Below are 26009 nucleotides of genomic sequence, written 5' to 3' on the forward strand. Positions count from 1 at the left end.
ATTACTCTACCCTTTATCATCTAAGAACTCTCCACAAAAATATTTTTATTGTCTCCCTTCTGCCCCATTTGAGCCCTTCAAATGCTCTTTTCATTGCCAGCTCTCAACACAGGGCACAGACAAAGAGCTGGGCAAGCCCCAGGGTGTGTATGGTAGAAACAAGGCATTCACAGTTAGGACCTTCCTTCCCTGTTTGGGGAAAGATGCCTCACATTAAGAATCTTGATACAGGAGGCACAAAATGCAGAAAGAAAGAAGGGCAAAGGAGTGAATTTGCCTTCTTTAGGGGAAGAGGAGTCTCCTTTGTGGGATTTACAGAGTTGTTCTGTCCCTAAAATAAGGCAAGGTTGGGATTCCTGTTGCTCAAATCTTTACAATCAAGATTATTTCCTTTTGTTTAACAAAAATGGCAAGATGCCCCAAGTTATCCAGGTGAATGCAAATCTGCCTTTAGTACCAACACCATCCCTCAGTTTCCGGCATACTCAAATCAGCCCTTAGTTCATAATCAGGTGCACATTGGCACAAAGCATCACTACAAGTTTACTAGGAATCTGTGCTCTGCTTCTGATGGTCATTGTTTTTCATTTAAAAGTGGCTGTTCAATACACTGAGCTTACCATGACCACTTTTCTCTCACCTCCCTGTATGCCATGAATTCAATCAGGCAGGTATCAAAGCCTCCTCTTATCAAAGCACTTCCCCAGGAAACTCGTCATGCTTCTGTGAACACAGGGCACCTGCCAATAAGGCAAACCCATTTTCAGATTTAACTTTGGGATATTATGTATAAAAAGTAAGAGTACACATCAATTAGCAGCAGAGCTGGCCTGGCCTGCCATCCAAATGAAGTTCCCTGTAAGTATACCTATCACTTTCTCATAAAACTCTTAAGGCTGGGCTGCTTTTAAATGGTTTTGAGCTTTTCTTGGCACTGAGAGAACTCTTAGCGATTTCTGACAAAGTGAAAATGCCAAAGGGGTGGGGACTGCAGGGGAGAAATCTCCCTTTTGGCAGGGATGGAACTCTACATGCTCAAACATGAAAGAGAGAAGTGCTGTGTTCCAGGGGTGACACACACTCGTGACACATCCACTGGACAATATTCTCTCCTTCACCACTCAGAGGAAAATCAACAGTCTCAGCAAGTCTCATAAAGTTAGGGCTCAGCTGTCTGCTGAGAGCTGAGGAGAACCATGAGACATGAGAGACCCCATGAGCACCCAGACCCTCCTCATCAAAATCCTTTAAAATGAAAATTTGGACCAGTTCAGCATTCAAGGGAATGTCTCCATGATAATAATTGTTCACAACAGTTAACACAAATGAATTTATCATCATAACAAATAATTCTCCTGCATACTTAAATCCTCTTCAGCTGGATCCCACTGCAGAAAGTGCTGAGCCTGTCCACAAAGTAAACTGGAAGTCAGAATTATTTTAAGACAGAAAATAATTTGATGCAAGATAATTAGTCACAATGTTAAAATGTTGTGAAATTCAAATGCTCCTTTCAGGTTGTGATTGCTTCTTTTCTTGGTGGTTTCCTGGCTCCTGCTCTAGCTGCCAGGGTGTTGTGAATGAGTGGTTTCAGTCACTTAAAGAGCAGGTTTCAACATCAGTTTGTGGAAGTACAGCATTCAATGGCAAGGGTTTGTCTGTCGCTTACTGCATAGATGAAACCTGCAAAGGAAAATCAAATTAAAATCACTTCAGAATGCCAAACACAGAGTCCAGGGCTGCAAAGGGTGAGGGTGCAAAGGGTTTAAGAGCATTTAAACACTGACTCATTTACAAGGAGATTCAATAGTGTTTACTACAATTGCAACAAAGGCTGAAATACAGATTCAAGATAGCAACATTCATACCCTAATCACTCCTCTGCACACACACAGGCCCAGAGCTGTTTACACCTCTATCAATGTGTGCAAAAGGACCTGTTAAAAATTCCCCAGGGGTTCACTGGAATGGGTCAAGCGCCTTTGCCTTTCTCAGTGGGTGAGGGTTGAGTCTCGAGGAGTGGGGGATACCAGCCCAGTCTTCAGGAAGTCTTTTGAGTACTGACCCGAGGCTTTGCAAGCTCCAGGAGGCATCCCACTCCACGGGAGATGCTCGTGGAGCCCACTGCAGTCCAGGGCAGCTCAAAGGCCCCCCTCAGCACAGCTGTTCATGGAGTCAGGAGATGGTTGTCCTTAATTCCCAGGAGATTTGTGCCCTGGCCGAGAGTTGTTAACAATGGTGCCGTTCCACTCAGGCTGTGATACAGGTAGATAATGTTCCAGGGCTGTCAGGGGATGAGTGATTGTCCCTTGTTCCCTGCCTGGGTCAGGTAAGCAATATTCCTGATATGAGCAGTGTCTCTCCCACGTTTCCCTCTCACAGTTCCCAGTACAGTCATGAAAACCAGGTCAGGGTAAAGCCTGAGTGTAAAGTCTGACACAAGAGCACTGATGGCTCTTGTGGGCTTCCCAGATGGGCTTCCCAGCCTCCCCTCTGAGGCCAGAAACCATCTCCCCTTTAATCTGATCTCCAAGAGCAATAATTCCCCAAAACATGGATACTGCATCTAAAGCTCTATTGAGAGAAACACTGCTGGGAATCCACAAAGCTAAACCCTTACTTCTTTTAATCTGTCCCAAAAACAGGAACATCAAGAAAAGCTCCAAGGAGCACCACAATGAAAGTTCACACCTCTCTGGCACTGGGGTTATGCTTGAGCAGGAGAAATGTCATACACGTGGCATTGCTGGAGGAGGCAAAAAACCTTTTTTTTTTTTTTTTTTTTTGCCTACCAACAGATTCGTACCTCATAATCACCAGACTCCAGCAGATCAATATTTCCAAAAGTACAATCCCCACAGTTATAAAGTAGTTACACCAGGAAATAATTATCAGGGGACATGCAGCAGGAAAACAAATGACAAAATAATTTTATTGCAGCATTCAGCCCTTCCACACCTAATTCTGAAAACAAATAAAAGGTGGGAGGCTCACATCATTTATTCTGCTTTCAGCAGCATCAGCTCTGCAGTCAGGATGCATCTCCCTGTAAGTATGCATGCTTTTCTTCCTTACAAACTCAAACTTTGATTCAAACCCATTCCTTTGGCTCTCAGAAGGGCTTCTGCCTCTCTGGAGCACTAAGGCTTTCTCTGGGGCCACCGTGCTCCTCCAGAAGGAGCAGCTCAGCCCCTGCTCCCCAGAGGAGCTGAGGAGGTAAGGATTTCTTCACGGCTCGGCTGTTCATGATTCAGAAACCAGGAAGCCTAATCCATGCCCATTCTTGTCAACGCTTTTGCACCACTGGAGCACTGCACTAGTGTTGTATAGTGCATCAAGCCCTTCCCTGTAATGCCAGAAGCAGAAGAAATGGAAAAGCTTTCTCCTCCCTCTTGTAAAATAGCTGTGTGTGCCTGCACAGGTCTGAGAAACAACTTGAGATTCAGCTCTTGAGAGAGCAAGTGTGCAAAGTGTCTACTTTGAGCACCCTGGGGTAAAGCAAGGGTGCCTCCCTTTGGGGGCACTGATGCAATCCCAAGTTGAAAGCAAAAAAAGGATCCAAGGAGGATCCTTAAACATCAGATTAGGAAAAGGGAAGGAGGATTGTCATGACCAGATTTGTCAGCCAGAGTTGCAGTTACATTTTGTATTTGATTTTCATTTCAGATTTTGACTGTAGTCCTTCTTGGACTCGTCCTGAATCCAGCCCTTGCTGATTACGTGAGTACAAATGAAACAATTTCCACATTGCTGCTCTTTCTATGCTCCCCGCTTCAGAGATCTCCTTGAACCTTTCATTTTTCTAAAGCCTTGGGCAGATAATCACTTGAAAGCCTAAGTGTTATTTCATTTGTTTTTCTAGCATCAACAGACTGAAGTAAGCAAGAAAATCTCCATTGGTGGAGGCTACCAAATTATGACCATCAATAAGAAATGGCTGGTGGCAAGTATTGAGCAAAAGACCAACCATGGGTACTGGAAAACCATCTGGAACTACGACACGGTGAGTGCAGTCCCTTGTTCAGAGAGTGGCTCATACATTCAGTAAAAACTGCTTTTTTTACTTTCTTTAATAGGTATCAAATTCCAGTATTAATGATTACATTCCGAGTGCTCAATAACTTTATTTTACAGGGCTTTATGGCAACCAAAGTGCTGCCAGAGAGAGCTTGCTACATTTCCATAATGAACAGAAAAGAGATGCCCAGCTTTGATGCACTTCCCCAGCTGGCTGCAGACATCAGGGTAAGATTGAAAAGAAAGTTACTAGGAAAGCTGTACTTAATGCAAGGTGTACTGATATGTGAGGCCTTGCTATTTTCAAAACCAACAGGTTCTTTAAAGACCAGGTTTGTCACACCATTAATTAGATATTTTTATGAATTTCACTGACATTTTACAACAATGTGACTTTAAACTTTTGAAAATTGGAATACCGTTGTTCAGATGCTTCCAGTGGAGGGTTTACATGTTTGGCCAATGTTGTAGCTCAGTTAGATTATTCTTAAAATGTTTATCACAACTAAAGCTGGGAATATGCCTAGAGTTAAACAGCATGGATCTTGCTGAACGCTGGTTTTTGATGTTTAGAACCAGAATCGTCCAAGACCCCCTACAAAGGAGATCACATTCACCCTCGTGAAGAGAATTATTCGTGACCTCGAATCATATGGACCAGACATCTTCTCCATGTGCAGTGGACTCACCACCTATGTGGCTTATGAAGTTCATGGTGAGTGCAAGCAAAGCAATTCTGTCTCTAAGTGACCTGGCATTTGTTTTCCTTGGAGAATGAACAATGCACAATTGCTGCTCTTCCACCTTGAGTCACACAGTAACCAAGGGCTGCAGCAGTTCTACAAAGGGGTCAACATGTTTGCAGATCAGGACTGGAACAGGGTGGGGTCACAGCCCCCATAAATGACCCAAGCAAAACCCTTACAGATCCTTCTCAGGAAGGTTAAGGAGGTTTTGGTCCCAGAGTGTTTCAGCTCACACTGAACTCCCCTGAAATACCCAGTCAATAGAAAGGGTGGTTCTAAGCACCTCTGTCCTTCAGCTCAGAGCTGACTTGGCCCATAGCACTTAACAGCATCTTAATCTATGTCTCATGGTAATTGCTTTTCTTTTCTGGTTTTTGAAGGACCCCAATTCAATCTTGGATCATGCATCAAGCTCGATGTCCTTCAATATCTGGCCCTCACCTACTGCCATAATGATAACTTTGTGTAAATCATGCATTTCTTGAGCCTTGTGGGGATGCTCCAGCACCAGCCTTGCAGCTGCTGCTCAAAGCCAACCCTGCTGGAGTTATTCCCTGGCATCTCTTCTTTCAAGAGGCTCCTTCCTGAGGATTGAGTATTGGAACAGATCAGTTGGTGGGCAGAGCTATCAATTAAATTTCTTCATCATGGAATAACCCCAGCCTGTTTGTCGTTACTCTACCATTTTTCATCTAAGAACACCTCCACGAAAATATTTTGCCCCATTTGAGCCCTTCCATTGATCTTTTCATCTCAGCACACCCAGAGAGCTGGGCAGGCCCCTTGGTACAAACAAGGCACTCACAGGTAGGACCTTCCTTCCCTGCTTGGGGAAAGATGCTTCTCATTAAAAATCTTGTTTCAGGGGGCACAAAAGCCAGAAGAAAAGGACTGCAAAGCAATGAAGTTGCCTTTTTTAGAGGAAGGGAGGTCTCCTTTGTGGGTTTTACAGAGTTGTTCTGTCCCTAACATAAAGCAAGGCTGAGATTCCTGTTGCTCAAATCTTTACAATCAAGGCTGAGTATTTCCTTTTGTCTAACCACAATGGCAGCATGCCCCGAGCTGAGCCACTCAGCCTCTGCTGTGCTGCCTCACACCATGGCATCATCAATGCACTGGGGCTGTTGAGGAGCCTCCTCACCTTCTGGGGAGGTCTGGATCAGCCTATGGCAGTCAGTGGAGACGTTTTCACCCCAGGGAGCTCCTGATCCCTTGAAAAATTGCAGCAGTCCAGGGAAGAAAAAAATCCTCTTGGCCACTGAGTGTCAGCCTCGAGTTGCACAGCTGAGATGGAAAAGGCTCTCAACTCCCATCCAGAGGAGTCTGCTGTCCCAGAGCACCAGGAGAGTGCAGTGGGGCCAGTTCCAGCACAGCTGTGCTGAGTTCCAGCACTGCAGACACAGCCGGGGACTCTAAGGTGCCTGCAGCGGGCAGGAATTCCTGTGCAGTGATCATTTCATTGTGACAATAACACTGGGGAGTGTGGGAGCTTCCACACGGTGCTGTGACAGCTTCCTGAGGTCCCCTGGAAAACAGGGAATGTGATTTTTAGATGTTGACAAAAGCCACTACCCATCATCCAGGTCAGACACCTGGGAGCCAAAGGGAACACCCCAGAGTCACCCAAAGGTGCTCCCAAACCCAAAGGCACCAGCTGGAGCTTAATTAGCCTTTGCACAGCTGTGTGCAATTAAAACACCTCGTTATTGCCTCTCACACAGAGCCTAGAACACACTCAGTCTTCCCGAGGTCTCTCACACACAACCTGCAATCTTCATGTTTTTGTTTTTGGCATTTTTATTGAGGGGGGAAAGGGCAGACAAATTCCAACACCCCTCCTGTGTCCCACATGAGCCGGAGTGTTGGTGCTGCTCTTACCAGATCATAAACAAAAATACACACTCTTGAGGCAGGCATATGAAGAGGATTAGCCCTGAAGAAATTCAGAATTTCAGGGTAAAGCTCAGTGTTCCCTTGGTCAGCAGCTCCCTCCATCTCAGAGCACTCACAGCTCCATCTGATGCTTCATTCCTTGGCTTTTCCCCAAGCTTTCCTGGGCCTCGAGTCACTCTGAACCCACAGAGAATCTGATCTCCTCCTCCAGCTTTGGCTAAGGATGTTTTAAGGACAAATGTAATGCTTTAAGCAGTGCAGGGCAGCTGGAAAGCCTGACACAGGTGCATTGCATCCCCTGAAACCCCCACTGAAGCTGCTTAGCACTTAGGAGATTGGTGTAGCCTGAGGGTCTGGGAGGGAAATTTGGGAGCTCCTGTACCAGTAAAAGCTGAGCTGGAGGTACCAGGGGCTTCCTCTCAGGGGGTGGTGCTCCTTTTGAGCTGTCCTGTCTGCTTTTAGAGCCTGTGGTGCTGTTTGTGGAAGGAGACAAGAGAGGTGAGTGCAGGTGGAGTTACATTTTCCACTGAGTTTCCTTGGAACAGAGTTTAGGCTTTAGAGGTTGAGCTGAGTTGGGTGAGAGTGCTGATTTGGGGCAGACTTTGCTAGGCACAGGCACTGCTGAGTGCTCCTCAGGAGTGAGACGATGCAAGGCAGGAAGCCTGGCGTGGCTTTTCACTCCTGTGAAGCTGCCCCAAGTTTTTGAAGGGCTTTAAACTCAGATGTTGCCTATGTGGGGAACGGAGGTGTCTCTGCACATCTCTTCTGGCTGTGTGGAAAACAAAGATGTAGTGACAAGACGAGGGGGAACGGCCTTGAGGGCAGGGTTAATGGGATGTTGGGAAGGAATTCCTCCCTGTGAGGATGGGATGGGGCTGGGCTGGAATTCCCAGAGCAGCTGTGGCTCCCCTGGACCCCTGGCAGTGCCCAAGGCCAGGCTGGACAGGGCTTGGAGCCCCCTGGGACAGCGGGAGGTGTCCCTGCCGGGGCAGGGCTGGGCTGGGCTTTAGGTCCGTCCTAACGCAGCCCAGGCTGGGATTCGGTGCTGGGAGCGCTCAGCCTCTGTCCCGGTACAGCTGTTAACGTGCTCGAGTTCTGGCCGCGAGATGGCATTCTCTGAGCTGCTTCTGCTGCGGAAAAGCAGAGCTTGCCATCTTTAATAATAACAATAATAATTAAGGGGGGAAGGGGGGAGGAAAAGCCACAAACCCTCCCTGTATTTTCTGAAGTCCGTGACAAAGCGAGATTTGTGAGGAGGCTGCTGCTGCTCTTGGCAAACAATGGTGCTGCTTTCCGAGAGCTGCAAGGGAGACTGAGGGTCAAGTCCCTTTAAAAAAAAAAAAAAAAAAAAGTGAAATACAGTATTGTGCATCTTGAAATCTGAAACCAAGAAACAGAAGTGCAAGGGAAACAAGGGGGAAAGTCTTGCAATTCCCGTGGACAACTGAGGCAAGTGGAGTTTTAAGGAATACAGTATATATCTACAGCTTTTAAAGGTCATTGAATGGCTTTTGTGGAGAAACCTGTGAAATAAAGGAGCCTTGGAAGAAGAGATTTCTTTTTCTCCTCCTCTCTGGATATAATGGCCATTGCAAAGCAAAGCATCTTGAGATTTGGCTTCAAGTGTGCCTTCCTAGCAATTTTTACACTCACCTGTGATGGACACGGTGGGAAGAGAGAGAATGGTGGTCCTGCCTGCTACGGAGGATTTGATTTGTATTTCATCCTGGACAAGTAAGTCAGTCCTGCTTTGTTCTTTTTCACAGAGCTCTTTGGCTAGGCACGGGCTGGAAGGGCACACGCTGATACCGAGCAGGTTTTCTTTGCATTTGGGTTTTGTAGAAGTCACTGTGTCCCCAGGGGACCTCTGCAGCTCCTGACTGCTCGCTCTGTTATTGTTGTGGTAATTTCTTTGGAAGGTCCGGTGCCCAAATCCCGCTGTGCTCTGGAGTCACATCGGTACAGATGTTCCCGGTGCGGGAGCTTTGTGTGTACTGAACTGGAGTTTCTTAAAACAGTGCCTGGGAGCAGGGCAGCACCCGGGTCCCCTCTGCTTTCCCCGTGAGCCGGGGAGGCTGGGGCTCCCCCGAGAGCAGGGAGTGCAGAATTGTTCCTGCAGGCACCAATTCCAGGGCTGGGAAGAGAGCAGGGAGTGCAGAATTGTTCCTGCAGGCACGAGCTCCAGGGCTGGGATGTGCAGGGAGTGCAGAATTGTTCCTGCAGGCACCAACTCCAGGGCTGGGATGTGCAGGGAGTGCAGAATTGTTCCTGCAGGCACCAGCTCCAGGGCTGGGATGTGCAGGGAGAGCAGAATTGTTCCTGCAGGCACCAATTCCAGGGCTGGGAAGAGAGCAGAGAGTGCAGAATTGTTCCTGCAGGCACCAACTCCAGGGCTGGGATGTGCAGGGAGTGCAGAATTGTTCCTGCAGGCACCAATTCCAGGGCTGGGAAGAGAGCAGGGAGTGCAGAATTGTTCCTGCAGGCACCAGCTCCAGGGCTGGGAAGAGAGCAGGGAGTGCAGAATTGTTCCTGCAGGCACCAACTCCAGGGCTGGGAAGAGAGCAGGGAGTGCAGAATTGTTCTTGCAGACACCAACTCCAGGGCTGGGATGTGCAGGGAGTGCAGAATTGTTCCTGCAGGCACCAGCTCCAGGGCTGGGAAGAGAGCAGGGAGTGCAGAATTGTTCCTGCAGGCACCAATTCCAGGGCTGGGAAGAGAGCAGGGAGTGCAGAATTGTTCCTGCAGGCACCAGCTCCAGGGCTGGGAAGAGAGCAGGGAGTGCAGAATTGTTCCTGCAGGCACCAATTCCAGGGCTGGGAAGAGAGCAGGGAGTGCAGAATTGTTCCTGCAGGCACCAGCTCCAGGGCTGGGAAGAGAGCAGGGAGTGCAGAATTGTTCCTGCAGGCACCAGCTCCAGGGCTGGGAAGAGAGCAGGGAGCTCTGCTCGTGCCCCCGAGCCGTGTCGCTGTCCCTGTGTCCCTGTCCCTGTGCCCAAAGCAGCAGCTTTGGTACAAACCAGCCCAGAGAGGGGCTACTCCCTTCGGAGGGGGCTGAATTCAGCTGCTGGGATGGAGAACAGCTCGAGTGCCTCATTTAAAGAGCTTTATTTTCCCTAGCTGAGTCACACTTTCTTTGTTTCTTCTGTTAATCAAATGCATATTTTGACTGTTTAGCTGCTTGTGCTGGAGATAACTTCCTACCTCACTTTTTCATCACTAATTGTGGCACTGTCACCTCCTTGGCACTGTAGGAGTGCTGCTTTTTTCAGATGTGGATGGAGCAATGTGGAATCATTTTGTGCTGAGCTTTGGAAAGCTTCTTACTAAAGCAATACAACAATTTAAAAAAAAGACAAAAAAAAACTTTAAAAAATACTAGCTGAAATGATTGTCCTGCTTTTCTTGATCAAGAGCAGTTCTTTTGAACCAAAGGCTTGGAAATACTGGAGGTGATGCCTGCCAGAGCCATGGCACTGACATTAATAACCATAAATTTCAGAGACAGGAAGGTATTTGCACGTTGCCAAAAGTGCTCACAGATGAAGTTTCTGACTGATCCTCTGGAGTGTTTTGCAGTAGCTCCCACATTCCATTTGTATAAATGACTTGGAATTACATAACCCTTTATTACAAAATACTGGGTAAAATCGAACGCCGAGGCACCGGCTGCTTCAGTGTGCCAGCTGTCCTAATGCTCCAGGGGGAAGATTTATTTATTTATTTTATTCTGTGGAAAGATCTACCTGGCTGATTCATTTTCAGTTATTAATTGGAATAGCTCTATTGCTACAAATGGAAAAAACCTGAACCCAAACAAACCCAGAGCATGATTTGTGCTGCAGGGAGCTTCTGTCAGCTGCATTGCCCTGGGAGCTGAAGCAGGACTGAAGGATTTCTCAAATCTCATGGGTGTGCTGTGTTACACCTCTGAGCTAATGTAATTCAGCAGGTCCTTAATTCAAGTTCTGTGCCGTTCCCCCACTAAAATCCATGACTTCTGAGCTTTGCTCACAGGATTATGGATCTGGGTGGAAACACAAGCCTTGGCACAAGCTTTAAAGCAGGCAGGCTGGCCCCAGTGTAGGTATCAAGGTATCCAACAAAAGCCCTGCTTTGACAGTTGCAGAGCTCCTATTCCTGGGATTTTTCTGGTGCAGAAATGAACAGGATCTGCTGTAAAAATTTCCTTGGTCTCCAGTGGAATTCTGGAGCAGCATTGTGGCTTTTCAGCTGTTCCTGGGTACAGTACACCACTGGACCTGGTTGTTTAACCTCTGGTGAGAGATTTACTGTGGTGGGGCTGGTTATCACATTTCCTTTAACACTTTGATGGAATCACCGAATGGTTTGAGCTGGGAGGTCTTTAAAGATCATCTGGTTCCACTCCAAGCCATGGGTGAGGAACCTTCCACAGACCATGCCTCTTGTCCTTTGATGGCAAAATCTCAAACTGTGTCTATTTTCTCAATTTAGCCTCAAGCTTTATTTTATTTGGAGTAGCTTTGTGCTATTTGGAGTAGCTATTTGCTGTTTGGAGTTGCTACTTGCTCTTTAGAGGAGCTGTTTGCTGTTTAGGGTTGCATCCTCTCTGCAGTTTGGGTTCTGTGCAGGTGCTGAGCACCTCGGGGTGAAGGTCACACCAAGAAAAGCCAGCGCTGTGGAAGGTAGGCCTGGCTTACTTTGGGAGAGCTGGTCCAGGGTGGCCTCTTCTTTTGTGTTCTGTGGTGCTGAGAGGATTTGTGGGTTCAGGCTCCACACACTGCAGGAGTTGGTGCCAAGGAATTAACAGCAGGCTGCAAATTAAGATGCACAACAATGAGGAAGCAGTGAGATGTTGCTAAAAAGCCCAAACGATTGTCCTTGCTGACAAATTGTCCAATTATTGTAAAAATATTCTCCGTGTGATTGATTAATGCTGACTGTGACCACCCCAAGCCGACTGTGCCCAGCCCTGCAGTGAGCAAAGCTCCCCTCTCCCAGCACAGCTGGGACATTTGGGATTCTCCCAGGTTCATGCCTGCACCCAGAGCAAGGTGTGCATGTGGTTGGGATGGCAGGAGCTTGCAAGGATGTGGAGGGATGATTTTTCTCTGTGTTAGCATGAGGGCTGAGGGATGCCAGCCAGGCAGGGTGGAGAAGTTTGTGCATTTTTGTCTTTTTGCCTGAAGGAACGTAATTAACTCCCAGTTCTGCCAAGGGCAGGCAACTGCAGTGAGCTGAGCTCATGTGTGAAATCCCTGCCAGAGTCAGGACCTGTGGATGTGTTTTTTACCCAGTGATGCATCTGGATTAAGCATTCCTTGGTGAAAGGAATGGGCAGGAGCTCCCTTCCAGCCAGGACTGTGTGCCTGCAGCACTCTGCCCTTTGTCTGCTGATTGATGTAAATTAAGTCATGGTTACTTGTTTATTAGTTGGTTTTTTGCATACCCCCTGCCAGCCATTCCAGAACAAAGAATGTTCTTGGACTGAGGCTGGGCTTAGAGGCTTGTCCTGCTCTGACCTGAGCCCCTGTGGATCTGTGACCTGCAGGCTTTGGCAGTGAGCTGTCTGGTGTGAAGTGTGCCACAAGATAACAGCGTTTCCTCCGAGAATTGCATCGACGCCCTTGTGCTATGGAGGGCTTTCAGAATTGCTCCTGGAGTATTTGGAAAGATAAAGGATGCTTTTGGGCTCATTTGTGTTGTTTTTGAAGAGCTCAATAAAGAGATGCTGCACAACTTCTTAGGTAAATGGCATCTCTGAGAGCTGTGAGACTTCTGGGAGTTCGTCCAAACCCAGGCAAGCTGAAGGAGATTTTTGGATCAACATCAGCCTCTGAACCAAGTGTCTTCATGTCCTCCTGCCGGCTGCAGAGCACTTAACTCACGTGAGGTCTTGGTGTAAGAGTGTGGGCTTGATTCTGTGACCCTTCTAGATTGTGACCTGGGCAAACCCGCAGGTGTTCTGAGAAGGTGCAACAGCAGAAATGGAAAAGTGGAGTCTAAAAAGTGCAAGGAAGACCAAGTCTAGGGAGGTTTGAGCTGCTGCAGCTTTGGGTTCTGGAGCATCTTGTCCCAGTGAGGAGGAGGAGGGCACCTGCTGAAGAGCAGGACTTGGCTGGAGCCACTGCAGTGTCTCTCTCAACACCTGCATTCCCTCTGGAGGTACAAAATGCCAGTGGAGATGGCTACACAATGTCTCACTCTCTTGTTAAAGAGAATGGTTTACTTGGGTTTAATTTCCATTTATTGGGCCCTTCTCCAGAAGAGATTTTGGCATCCTCAGGATGAGTCTTTTCTTAAATTGCAAGTTTAAAGCATCAGCCATTCAGCTGCAAAGCCTTGGCTCGCTGATCATCTTGTTTCTTCTGGGAATATGAGGAGAGAACTATTTGAAAATTGGCTTTTCTTATCTTACAGTTGGACTTTAGAAATACTCATCCCACTCAGAGTTCTTGGCCTGCCTCACTGTGCAAAGTGTCTTTTACAGTGTGGCTGCTGAATGACACAGCTCGAGGAGGTGGGCACTGTGAGCTCAGGCTGCTTCTGTGAACTTTGCACTGGCTGCAGAAATGTTGGTTGTATTGCGTTTGTCCATTTTAGGCCGAGTGAAGAACGTCAGAAGTCTGAAGGGTGTTTCAGAAAATGCATTTTATTTACAAGGAGTGCTTTTTCCTAAGTGCAGGTCCGGGCATTTCTGGCCCCTGACAGCAGAGGGAGAAATGAACTCCAGGCAGGCTGAGCTGCCTGGCCCCGGTGGGAGTTGCTGTGCAGGAAGGATAATGTGGGATCCTTCATTTTGGGCCCCTGTCCCAGCTCCCTCTGGTAGAGATGGGGGAAAACTGGATTGCAGATTATTCCAGTGATCCCACTCTTGAAACTGAGCAGAAAGCATCCTCCCTTTGTGGGCACAGCGGGTTTGGTTTAATGATTGCAGCAGTGGCAAGAACTTCCTTGAAGGTTGTTTTACCTGGAGGCTGGGAGGAGGTTGGGCAGGGGCTGTGGGTCCCAGCTCCTCGTGTCTGCCACCAAGCGGGTCAGGAAATGTGGGGATCTTCACTCAGGTGTGCTTTTTGGGAAGTGAATATATGGTCTAAAGTAACATTTGTTTCACTGAAGCAAGGACTAACTGGTTTCTGTGACCAAGCCTTGGCTCTGCATGTCCTCTGGAGGCTGATGCGACCCTTGCTGTAAAGTCAAGTGGTTTTTATGCCTCACCATCTAAAGACAATAAATCTTTTCCAGGCCAGTTGTAGGAAATGATTTGGGACTGGAGTGCCTGTGGAATTCAAGCTCTCTGAGTTATCCCATACATCCAAGGGGAATTTGCACCTGGGGCTGAGCTCTGTGTGTTTCTGTTCTATCAATTTGGGGCTTGCATGCAGCAGGGTTTAAGTTTCCTGTCTGAGAGCAAGTCCTGATGCGTGTCACCCCTCATCTCTTATGATGCCAATTTTCTCACTGTGTGGTTTAATTGGTTTATCAAGGGTTTTGCTATTTGGTGTTCCTTTGTTCCTCTGATTAACATCTGAGTGGGGAAGAAGCCATGGTGTTGTGTCCTGGTCTGAGGAAAGGAAGAAAGGAAGAATTCAGCACTAAGAGCATCTGCTGATGATCCTCTCTTCTTCCTCAGGCTGCAGATCAGTGAAGTTTCTGTTGCAGCTGGAATGGTTATTTCCCCTATAAATATTTCTAATTGTACTCAATGAATTGAATAAGTGATGACACATTTATTTTCCAACTCTAGGAAAGAAATTTTTTTTCCCAATATTAATATTCCAGTGTTCACAGAAGTGTTTATGCCAGAAGGGGCATTTTGTGCTGAAAGATTCTGATTAACCTAATTTTTTCCTCATTCTTACAACATAAAGAAGAATAATCCAACCCCATTACATCCTGTGGTTTATTCTCCTGAGGAGCAAAATTAGTTTGTTTTGTCTTTAACTGAGGTGTGAAAGAATTAACCAGAGCAGCTGAGATGTGGACTGAGGTGTTTTACTTTTCATAGTCTCTGGCACAGTGGAAACACTGGAGGAGTTTAATAATCTGTTCCTCCAACTGCATGTAATTCTCAGAATACACTTGAGCTAAAAGCTCTGTGTAATGGTTTGGAAGTGAGTGGGTGGAATTAATCTAAAACACTGTGCAGAGAAACAGCTCCTCACTCACACAGGGTTTATTTGGTTAAGGCTCTGTTAAAGCCCAGCCTAAGTGCCTTAAGCCACTGCCAAGGGCAGCCTCAAACACTTGCATGGAGCAGGAATTATTCTTGCTTTTTGAAGTTAAGTAGGAAATGTCAATTCCAGTTTGATCTCTCTTTAAAGGAAGAGCATGGGCAGTGAGTGTTGAACAAAGCAGAAGCAAATGCCTCACTGAGCAGTGTGGGACAGAAAAGTGACCCTGATGTGTCCTGTAATCCCTGTGTCCCCAGGTCAGGAAGTGTCCTGCATCACTGGAACGAGATCTATCATTTTGTGGAGCACCTGGCCCGCAAGTTCATCAGGTAAGGAGGGCTGCAGGCCCCTGCTGGGGTCTGGGGCTGCCAGTGGCTCCCAGTGGCTCCCAGTCCCAGCACCTGCTGCTTCCCGTGGGGAAATGTGGTGGAGAAAGGGCTCTTGATGCTTTCCTCACACCCTCCATTGGCTGCTCCTCCCCACATTCCCGTTCTGTGGGCAACACGGGGAGATAAAAGAATTCCATTTATTCCCGCCTGCCTTCCCTGGATCAGGTCTGTGGGGGAGGAATCCTCCTGTCTCTGAGCTGCTGCCTGAGGTGCACAAGTTTGGGGCTGCAGGGAGAGCCCCTGGCTGTGGCTTTCAGACCCTGAATGACCTGAGCCTGGATGAGGAATCCCTGGGGACAGGGGATGGAAGGTGTTGTGACAAACATAAGAGCCCTCCCTTGTCTCAGGGTGCATTTAAGCCTTTCTGGCTTTAGCAATCCCAAGGTTGTGATACAAGTGTTCTCTACATCCTTCACAAGGATTCCCCAAGGTTTCCCTGGACTAAGAGGGCCCAGGGCAGAACACATTTTCATCCTGTTGAGCTGTAACTGGGCTGGCAGAGTGTGATTGTGTTACACGCACAGAGCTCTGCTCTGACCACCACATTAATTCACTTTTTTCTCTCCTCCAGCCCTCAGCTGAGGATGTCCTTCATTGTTTTTTCAACCAGAGGGACAATTCTAATGAGGTTAACAGAAGACAGGTAAGGTTTAAAGGTCAACAGCAGCTTCTGGTTCCTGGTAGCTTCCCTTGCCTTCCTCAGTGATTTCCATCCCACTGGGAACGTGTTGTGGCACCTCTGTGCTTCCCAGTTTCACCAGCAGAGTCACATGCCCATCCTCACCTACTAGAATGCACTAAGGTCTCTCAAGGCAGAGGTTCCCCGCTTAATTTCAACTTCCAAATGTGCTTCAGTCAGCTGTCAGGCTTTTGGCTCACCCTGGTTTCCTTGAGGGAGCCTGCACTCCCCAGGGATTCAGGATTTTGTCAGAGAAGCAGAGACTCGGTGCCTGTGGAACATCCTCTGGGAGTTTCTTCTGCAAATAGGTGAAACTCCCTTCCCATAAAAACAGGCTTGGAAGGCAGAGGTGACACCCACGCTCCTGGGGTAGAGGGGAATGTGGTTTCCTGGAAGGTCTGAAGGTGTGGCACAGACAAAGGGCGTTTGGGGTGGATTGCAGGGGTGTGGATTTGTTGGCAATACCAGATTGCTTTGTTTGTGAAGCGTGTCCCTGCCACCCCCTCACAGACCCCCGAGTTAATCCCAGTAAAACCTACAGGATGGATTTTTTTATTATTATTATTTTATTCTGACTTCCAAGGAGAGCTGGATGAGGTCCTTAAATCGCTCTCACTTCCTCTGTTAACTTCATTGCCACGTGGAGCAAAAATATATGTACCACATGTGTGGAGTGTATAAGTCAGCATGTGTTTTACATATTGGATGTCTGAAATCACATACCAGAGCAGCTGCCATGGGGAGGAAGCTGGCTGCCTTCCTACAGAGCAGTGCACACTCACACCAGCCTTGAAAGCGGCGCCAAACCCAGCCAGCCTGGGCATCTCCTGCCACTTTCTGCAGCAGCAGGGATGAAGAGAATGAACCACATTTATTTAACAGGGTGCCAAAGCAAAACCTGTTCCCTGCCCCTTGCCGTCCCACCCTCGGAGCAAACCCCTCTGCAGGGATCTCCTTTCTGCTCAGGCTCTGAGCTATGAAATGTTCCCCTGTGGGGATGTGTTCCATATTTACCCAGCTGTCCCAGAAATGCTGGCTGGGAGCAGGGTTTTGCTATGGAACTGGTCTCAGAGCCAGCTCGCTGCTGGGTTTTACCGGGCACTGACAAACGAGGGCTGTGCTGGGCTCTGTCACCTGGGAGAGCTTCCCTGCCTCTGTGGGGTGTTTCAGCATCTGCAAGTGAGGGTTGAGGGTGCTGAGCATTCCTTTTGGGAAAACTCTGTGCCTCTAACGGGTCTGGAATGACAAACTTTAATGACTTCTGCTGCATACTTTAAAATGTCAGTATCAACCTCTCAGAAATAGTTTTGATCACAGGCAATGCTCCATTTTATACCCAGCTTTGGTTTGGTATGTGCATGGCTGTCTGAGAGGAGAAGCCTTATAAGTGTCTAACTAGTTTGGGACCTCACAGGTACAAAATGGGTCCTGGGAAGTTTGATAATTCAGCCCTTGGCCAAAGCAGGCAGTCTCTGCTGTGCAGACTGAGCTGTGTCAATGCCCTGCTGCAGTCAGCCTCTCAGAGTGGGTGATCACACCAACTGGCCTTTCTGAAGGGCTTAAAAAATGCCTCCTGGTGTGGGCCTGCCTGCAGTGACTTCACCCCTTCCCCTGGGATTGTGCAGTTTGCTCAGATACACCCCAGGCTTTTATCCTGCATCAAAGACTCCTGGCCTGTGCTTGGCTTCCAGAGTTTGGTGTCTGCCACTCAGAGGAACAACAAATCACTGCCCAGCCCTCCGAGCCTGCACTGATCTGTCACTGTGCCTGGCCCTCCTGAGAAGAGCTGAAACACCCACCCTGAGCCGCAATGAGCCATTGGGAAAGGCTTCAGGCTTCCAGTCAGCTGGAGATGTAGCTGCACATAAACTGGAGTTGCCAGGATGGTCTGAGTGTCATTCTCTGTAGCTGTTTGATGATGTTTGCATACTCAAGTCAGCAAACCTGTGAGGAAAGGGAGCCCGGTGCAAGTCAGCTGCTGAGGTTTGAGCAGGGTTTATTTAGGAAGAAATGTACGAAATGTGTGGATATTGCCCTTGGGGATGGTGCTGCTGTGCTGCTTTCCCCAGGCACTGGGAGCACAACTCTGCGTTCCACATCCTTGGAGAGGCACCCACCCTGTGCAGACACTGGGGTGACTCTTGTTCCCCAATCTCTGTGCCTGGCTGTGCCCTGCAGGACACGCTGTGTCCATCACCCACCTCTGCTGGGTGTGAGGACACGCTGTGTCCATCACCCACCTCTGCAGGACACGCTGTGTCCATCACCCACCTCTGCTGGGTGTGAGGACACGCTGTGTCCATCACCCACCTCTGCAGGACACGCTGTGTCCATCACCCACCTCTGCAGGACACGCTGTGTCCATCACCCACCTCTGCAGGACACGCTGTGTCCATCACCCACCTCTGCTGGGTGTGAGGACGTCCTGTGTCCATCACCCACCTCTGCAGGACACGCTGTGTCCATCACCCACCTCTGCAGGACACGCTGTGTCCATCACCCACCTCTGCTGGGTGTGAGGACGTCCTGTGTCCATCACCCACCTCTGCAGGGTGTGAGGACACGCTGTGTCCATCACCCACCTCTGCAGGACACGCTGTGTCCATCACCCACCTCTGCAGGGTGTGAGGACACGCTGTGTCCATCGCCCACCTCTGCAGGACATGCTGTGTCCATCACCCACCTCTGCTGGGTGTGAGGACACGCTGTGTCCATCACCCACCTCTGCTGCCTGCCAGGAACATCTTGGTGGCTTTGCTCCTGGCTCTGACAGTGCCTGCCTTCCTTGCAGGGAGCAGATCCGCCAGGGCTTGGAGGAGCTGCAGAAGGTGCTGCCAGGAGGGGACACGTACATGCACGAAGGATTTGAGAGGGTAACTGGGGCAGGGTCTGAGCAGGGTCTCTGCCCCTCAGGAGCTGTACAACACTGGGGGCTGGGTGCTAATTCCCTGGTGGGTGAGTGGGACCCTGTCCCTTTGCTGCAGCCAGTACAGGGAGGGTAAGGGCTCCGTGCTGCAGACTCTGCTCATTCTCTTTATTTCTGCCTTCTGTGGGCAGAGCTGCCTTTTCTGCTCAGGGGGAGGCAGTGGCACTGGGTCCCCCTGGCTCTGTGTCCAGGAGGGCTGGGAAGCTGTCAGTCCTACCTGGGCTGAGTGGGGTGAGGTCACAGCTCACACCTGGGGTGGCCAAGTCACTGCAGACCTTACTGCCTTCTTCTGGGCATGTTTCTTACATATTTTACAAGCTCAGGAGTTTCTCTAAAGCTGAGCTCCTGCACTCCCTCCCACCTCTGTCCCACGTGGGTATTTGGGAGGGGTTTGGACTGTTGGAAATGCTGTCCCATCACTGAAAAGTGAGCACACTGCAGAACCTCAGGTGACCCAGCAGAGCTGCTGGGTTATTTGCAATTGGAATAGTTGATCTGGAGCTGCTGAGGAATATTTAGCACTGGGCCTAGGATGTTTCGCAGGGATGAAAATGGATGGGGTTTTCAGAGAGGAGAATAGTGGGAGACAGCTCTGGGCTTGGTTTGGCTGAGGAGACCTTGCAGGAATGCAGTCAAAACCCCAGGCAAGAGCCCTGCTCTGTGAATCAGAGGTCAAAAAGCAGAGCTCATGTGTGAGCTGCAAATGTGACACCCTCACTGCCACCGTCCCTTCCTTTCTGCTGCACAAGAAGTTGTTCGCAAGGTCCTGTTGATGATTCCTTGCTAATAATCTTCTGATCTGATTTCAGGCAAGTGAGCAGATTTACTACGAGAACGTTCACGGTGAGAGGCCTTCTTGATCCACTGAATGGTTTTTTCTCTTTCTTTTTGATTGATAACTTGAACAGATCTAAAATGCAGCTTTGCTGTGGGAAGGGTGGGGGTGGCTTCCTATTCTTACGGGGATGTGGTGCTAGTCAGGGAAGTGTTCCTGAAAGGGGAAAACAACAAGTGGAGCATTAAGGAGCTGGAATTAAAGTATTTCAGGCCAAAAGGGAGAAGCCAGGCTGGCTGCAGGTGCCCACTCTCACCAAAACTGGTACCTTGCTTTTTCTGGAGGGCTCAGGCAACCATTTCTCCTTCCTTCTGAAACACAAATACGTGCAGAAGCCGTTGGGTAAAAGATTTTTTTTAACCAGCAATTATTAAAACCAGCACTAAGTGCAGACAACTGGAAAAATGTCCTTTCCTTCCCTGTAATTGATGTCAAAACTTTCTGGTTTGGAAGAGAAGGCTGCAAAGGTTTAATGATGTTCCCAAAATGTTGCCCAGGAATCTTGAAGATTTTAGGCCCTTTCCCCACCATCTTTGTTTAAATCCCAACTGAGCCTTTTATCACAAGCTGAAAAAGCCCCTCTGGATTTCTTGAACTGACAACATGAATAAAGTCGGGAGCTAACTAGGAACAAATTGCACTGGGTTTTTGATGGCTGCAGTCTCATTCCCTGGCCTGAAATGCCACCAGGGTTACGCCCTTAAGGCAGGATGTTTTCTGAGGTGCTTTAACAAACACGGCCAAAGGCAGGGACTGAAGAGGTTTGTGTGTTCAGGTTACAGAACTGCCAGTGTCATCATTGCATTGACAGATGGAGAGCTCCACGAAGATCTATTTTTCTACTCTGAGAGGGAGGTAAGTGGCTTGCACTTTGTAGTCAGGGAGACAGTGGAATGTCTGGGCTTGCTGCTGTGAATGCAAAAGATGAGGAAAACCTTTTCCCCCAGTGAGAAATCTCCACTTTGGTGCTCTGCAGACACGAATCCAAAGGAGAACCACTGACAGCAGCAGCCTCTGACTCACCACAGCTGAGACTGGAGAGGGGTTAAAACTTCCAGTTAGAAATAAACATAGAAGAAGGAATTGTTCACAGCTGAAAAGTTTCAGTATTTACTGGATTGCTCTGGGAAATGCTGAATATTCTCACTTTCACTTTTTTTTTTCCCTCTCACACAAAGTCAGGACTGCAGAAAGGGGGTGGTGGCTTCTGTCACATCAGAAAATCTTTCAGATCACCCAGTCTGACGTTTCCACAAATATCTCTGAGACTCAAGCACACATTCTCAACATCTTCATTCACTTAGTGAACTGTACAAAATGTTAAACAGTGGGGTGAGCCCTGAGAGCTCTGCTGCAGAATGTTCCTCGGGACATCCTCCCTGCAGAGATGAACAGTTGGCACTTGCCAGTCAAACCAGGATGATCTAAACTTGGCAGAGGGCATTTCTGCATGAGTTTGCTATGGACAGAATTTTTCCTCTCAGTCTGTCCAAAGTGCAGCATTAAATCCAATAACAACAAAAAGAATGGGTTTGTAGAGTAAAACCAATATTGCTTCAGCAAATGTCCTGAATCTCCAGCTCCCCTCCTTACGGTTCATCTCTTTTTATTTCCCTTCTGAAATAAAAAAAAATCCACAAGAAAAACAAGTTTGCTTTTAGAGGTGAGTGAACAAGTTGAAAGGTCAGAAGTGTTGTATTTGTTTTGGTTTAGGGAGGAACAGTTTTGGGCTGGTGGAAGGAGATCCTGAACTCGGCACTTACTCTGTGAGCTGCTCCAGTTGTTTGGGTTGAAGCTTCCCAGAGTGAAACTGGAATTTTTTTCTGCTCGAAAAGCTCTTTGCTGTTGGACAGCTTGCATTGCTGCTGTCTTCTCATTCAGTCTGACTCCCCAGCATCTCTTCTGGGAAGGAGTTTTCAGTCAGCTCAGGTGTTCTTGTTCTGCTGAAATACCATTAAATTACTACGGTCATATTAAATTACTACATTCAGGCATTTGGAGCAGCTGAAGTAAATGCAACTTCAGTGAGGCAGCAGGAAAATCAAACCTGTGGCTGCTCTCCCTTCAGCTCAGGATGCTGTGTAAGCACTGGAGTGATGCAGTTTCAGGTGGAATGGAGCTTCTCTCACCTCCAGGTGTTAGGAGCCCGGGCACACCTGTCTGAAACAGAACACACAAAAGCATTTTAGGTTACTGTTACACTGGGATGTGCCCTAAACGAGGAAAAGAAAATTGATTTAGCCTGCCTGACATCTTTTGGGAAGCTGGAGGAGCTAGAAAGTTGAACTAATTAGGTTTTAAAAATCCCTTTACTAAACACCAGCAGCTCTAGTAGCAGATAAAACTTGATTTTACACAATCAAGGAGGAAAACTTTTTAAGTGCCCTTCTGCTAAGCTCCCCCTTTGCTCGTTCTACAGAAAAGGGGTGAATTTATGGTTAGGAGCTCTGGGGAAGCCTCACACAGGCACCATTTATTGCTGGCCAGGGTTCATGTACAAGTCACAAACAGGACGGGACTGCTGAGGAACGCCTCTCGAGCTGTTTATTTTCCAGCATCACTCTCATCACATGGTTATGACAATGGGCAGATGCCAGCAGCTCTCATCCCAGGCAGCAGCTGAAAGCCTCAGTGTTACAACTCACTTTAAAAGCTTTTTGACCAGTCACACAAAGCAAAAGCATATTGACAGTAGATTTTTCCAACCACTGTAAGCACACGTTCCTTTGGCTAAAACAATGTTATTTCCAATACAATACCTGCTTGTAAGCTTTAAAACACAATGCACAGGGCTCCATTATTGAGCGTAGAACTTCCTAATATCTCACTAAATACACTTTTCTGTAGCTTAGGGAGTTACTCTAGACAAGCACTAATACACTGACCATTGTTCTATTTGTCCTTGCTTTCCTACTTCTTGTGTAATTTTTCTGCTGACAAATCTTACGGCTACTGCTTGGCTCTGATCACAGTTCTGCTGCCTCTGAGGCTTGCCTGCTGCAGCTTCCCCAAACCCCTGTGAGTGTAAGGACTCCCACAGGTCCCAGCCCGTTGGTAACCGTGCTCTGCCTCCTGTCCCGCTGCAGGCGAACCGCTCGCGGGACCTGGGGGCCACCGTGTACTGCGTGGGTGTGAAGGACTTCAACGAGACCCAGGTGAGGAGCCCCAGTCCCCGAGAGCCTGCCTCGCAGCCCTGGGTCCCCTCCAGGGGTTTTCCTCTCCTCTTGTTGCTGTCTGAAGGGAGCACCCGGCGTGGCTGGGTCTGGCTGTTGGCTTTGGTCCCTTTCTGTTCCCTTTCTGATTGAGTCTGCCCCTCTGCCTGCCCCAGCCACTCTTCTGATGCTGGGGAAAAGCAGGGGAAGGGCACAGGGAGAACAGCAAACTGTCTGGCCTGAGCTGGAGGAAGCTGTGGGGATGCTTTTCCCCATAAAACTGAAGCATTGCCATAAAACCCTTCAGCTTCAGTGCAGCTTTTCTTTCAGGGGAAAGCCATGCTGCAAAAAGCAAACAGCTTCTATTAGTGAGAAGTAGTTCACTGGGTTTTGTCTGACTTCTGAGTTCCTCGTTTGCATGTTAGTATGTCCATGAATTCCATTTCACACAGTAGCAGTTGACATTTTTCTGACATGAGTGAAGCACCTGCACAGCCCCACTGCACACAAGCAGAGGCTGGGAGACTTTTTCCAGGTTTTTCAGCTTCCAGAAAAGGAGTCATAGCACACTTGGTTTAGAACAATCTCCCCTGAATCAAACCCAGAGACTGGTGTAACCCACAGTAAGTCACAGAAAAAGCAAAGAGGGGGTACAAATGGCACAGAGACCAGACCTGAAGTGGCAGACCCCAGACAGCTGCTCCTTGGAGGCATTGAGATGGTGAAAAAATGAACTGGAATTACATGGCTGTGTCTGAAATCCCAGCGTGGACGAGGACTGTGGGGAGTGAGCTGAGGGAGCTGTGAAGATCCAGCTTTTTTCCAGCAGCCTCTGCAGCCCAGGCAGCAGTGAGCTGCTTCCCTGCCCTCCTGGAGCAGCAGGGCAAAGCTGCCCCAGGATGGCTCTGGGTGCCCGGAGCCGGCCAGGGGCAGCCCGTGGGGTTTGGGAGGAATCTCTGGCTGCTCCGCTGCCTCCAGGAAGCTGCAGAGAGGCTCTGGTACCTCTGCCAGGGGAGATTTACTGGAACAAACCCTGGCCTTGCAGCACTCCAGTTGAGTCTGCTCCAGCAGAGGCATGGAGAGCTCATTACTGCTGGGCTGGGCTTACAGCCCTGCCTTAACCCTTGGTGTGCTCCTGGCAGCTGAAGCTGCAGGCAGGTGATGTCCTGGCTGCCCTGAACTCACCACCTCCTCAGGAAGGCCCCTCCTCCTCATCACAGAGGTTTCTGAATGCTCCCCTGGGACCTTTCAACCTCCACTCAGAAAATATCCCCTGGTGTCTCCCTGACTCCTCTCTGATGGCTGAACACAGGCCCAGTATCAAACCTCTGTCCTGACAGGAGAGGTGAATCAGGCCTATGGTATCATTTCAAAGAATTGTGGAGGAGTTAAGGTTGGAAAAGACCCCCATGATTATGGAGTCCAACCTTTTTTGGGTTCCACCTTTGCCCTAAAGACCATTAGCCCCTGGGGTACCAGAGAAAGCCGCGCTGTCTTGTCCCCGAGTCCTTTCTGATCCCTGATACAGAGCTTTGTAAAGCCAACCAGGCTAACAAGGCAAACACTTTACTGCTTAATAAACCACAGTGCAGTGGCAATCCAGAGAGAGCAGTGGAGCATTTGAGGGTTTTACTTGCAAGCGAGTTCATCTGGAGAAGTCTTAATTTGCTGCTTGCTGGCTAATTGATCTCACCCTTTGCGTTTCTGTTCCATTTCCTCTCCCCCCGTGGCAGCTGGCCCGGATTGCTGACAGCAGAGATCACGTCTTCCCCGTGAACGATGGCTTTGAGGCCCTGCAGGGCATCATAGATTCTGTGAGTATCTTCACCCCCATGTCTGCACTCCTGGTGTCACCCCGAGGTTTGCTTTTCCTCTGTTCACAAGAAGCTGCTGGAAAAAAATTCACTGAATCACTCAGCCCAAGGGAACCAACCTTGGTTTGTACTAAAATGCTGCTTCAAGGTGGGGCTTATCAGTAGGTGCCTAGATTTCCCTGTTCCCAGTTCCTGTGGGGCCTTGGGAAGGCTGAGCTAGAGCAGAGTCACAGAATAAAGCAGGGATTTATTCAAAGGATCTCCTCAATGGATCCACCTTGGGCAGCACAAGAGCCCAGCAGGGCTGCACCCAAGATGAACCCAAATGGTCACAAAATGAACCCAGGATGAACCCAAATGGTCACAAAATGAACCCCAAAATGGTCACAAAATGAACCCAGGATGAACCCAAATGGTCACAAAATGAGCCCAAGATGAACCCCAAAATGGTCACAAAATGAACCCAGGATGAACCCAAATGGTCACAAAATGAACCCAAGATGAACCCAAATGGGCACAAAATGAACCCAGGATGAACCCAAATGGTCACAAAATGAGCCCAAGATGAACCCAAATGGTCACAAAATGAACCCAAGATGAACCCAAATGGTCACAAAATGAGCCCAAGATGAACCCAAATGGGCACAAAATGCACGACCGCTGACAGGGTCTGTCACTTTTATAAGTTCTGCTCCATTTTCATATTGGGGTTAATTGTCCAATTCCAGCTTTAGGTTATGCAGTCCCATCCTCCTTGGTTTTCTCTCTTCATTCTACGTTGTTTGTGCTCTTGGGCCTGAGATTTGGGTGGTTGTCCTTAGTCCCCAGCTACAGAAGGAATTGTTTTGTCTCCCTGCTCTGTGAAGAGCGCTTACAACACTTATCGTGCAGCTCAGAGCTGCACACTAACGCAGCACAGAACCTGAAAAATGCAGAAGTTAAAACTGAAGGCATCACCTGGCATTTCCTGCAGGGATCGGGTGCAGCATGCGAGAGCTCCAGTGGCTGGGCTGATTTGGGTGCTTCCCCTGGCTCCAAAGGATGAGAAATCCCTCTGGGGCCCTGCGTGTTCTCATTTTGTGGGACAAAACCCAGACGAAAGCTCCAGCAGGAGCTGGGGAGGGGGCACTCACTGCGGGGGGCTCAGATTTCTGTGTTTACAGTGGTTACATGCTCTTTGGACAATGCAATTCCAGCAAAACCCTTCCCTTAGCACAGGCTCAGTTTCCCCCAGTGCTCTCACGTGGACATGGAACCCAATCCTGGGTTTATTGGTTTTCCTGGCCCTGGCTGAGCCTGGATCTAGTGCCTCAGCTCTCTTGGACAATCAGGTGTTGCATGTCACTTCAGAAAGCAGCACAACAACAACAACAACAACGCAGCAACGGTTTGCTTGCCAGCCCTGC

General features: G+C 48.6%; 2 protein-coding genes across 3 annotated transcripts in view; both read left to right on the forward strand.

The window, feature by feature from the left end:
- The window catches only part of LOC137463284 (gastrokine-1-like), a 33843-nt gene extending 28611 nt beyond the window's left edge, over positions 1-5232 (forward strand). For both annotated transcript variants that reach the window (XM_068174384.1, XM_068174383.1), the window contains exons 3-6: positions 3863-4003; positions 4135-4245; positions 4591-4732; positions 5144-5232. In XM_068174384.1, the coding sequence (XP_068030485.1) occupies positions 3863-4003; positions 4135-4245; positions 4591-4732; positions 5144-5232 (483 nt within the window). The remainder of the gene's footprint in view (positions 1-3862; positions 4004-4134; positions 4246-4590; positions 4733-5143) is intronic.
- Positions 5233-7726: 2494 nt separating this feature from the next.
- LOC137463273 (anthrax toxin receptor 1-like) overlaps positions 7727-26009 on the forward strand; it is a 37605-nt gene continuing 19322 nt past the window's right edge. The window contains exons 1-8 of the mRNA XM_068174368.1: positions 7727-8390; positions 15066-15137; positions 15769-15840; positions 18668-18749; positions 19612-19645; positions 20413-20492; positions 22724-22792; positions 24523-24603. Of these exons, the coding sequence (XP_068030469.1) occupies positions 8239-8390; positions 15066-15137; positions 15769-15840; positions 18668-18749; positions 19612-19645; positions 20413-20492; positions 22724-22792; positions 24523-24603 (642 nt within the window). The 5' untranslated portion in view covers positions 7727-8238. The remainder of the gene's footprint in view (positions 8391-15065; positions 15138-15768; positions 15841-18667; positions 18750-19611; positions 19646-20412; positions 20493-22723; positions 22793-24522; positions 24604-26009) is intronic.

Source organism: Anomalospiza imberbis, chromosome 28, assembly GCF_031753505.1.
Source record: "Anomalospiza imberbis isolate Cuckoo-Finch-1a 21T00152 chromosome 28, ASM3175350v1, whole genome shotgun sequence".
NCBI lineage: Eukaryota > Metazoa > Chordata > Aves > Passeriformes > Viduidae > Anomalospiza > Anomalospiza imberbis.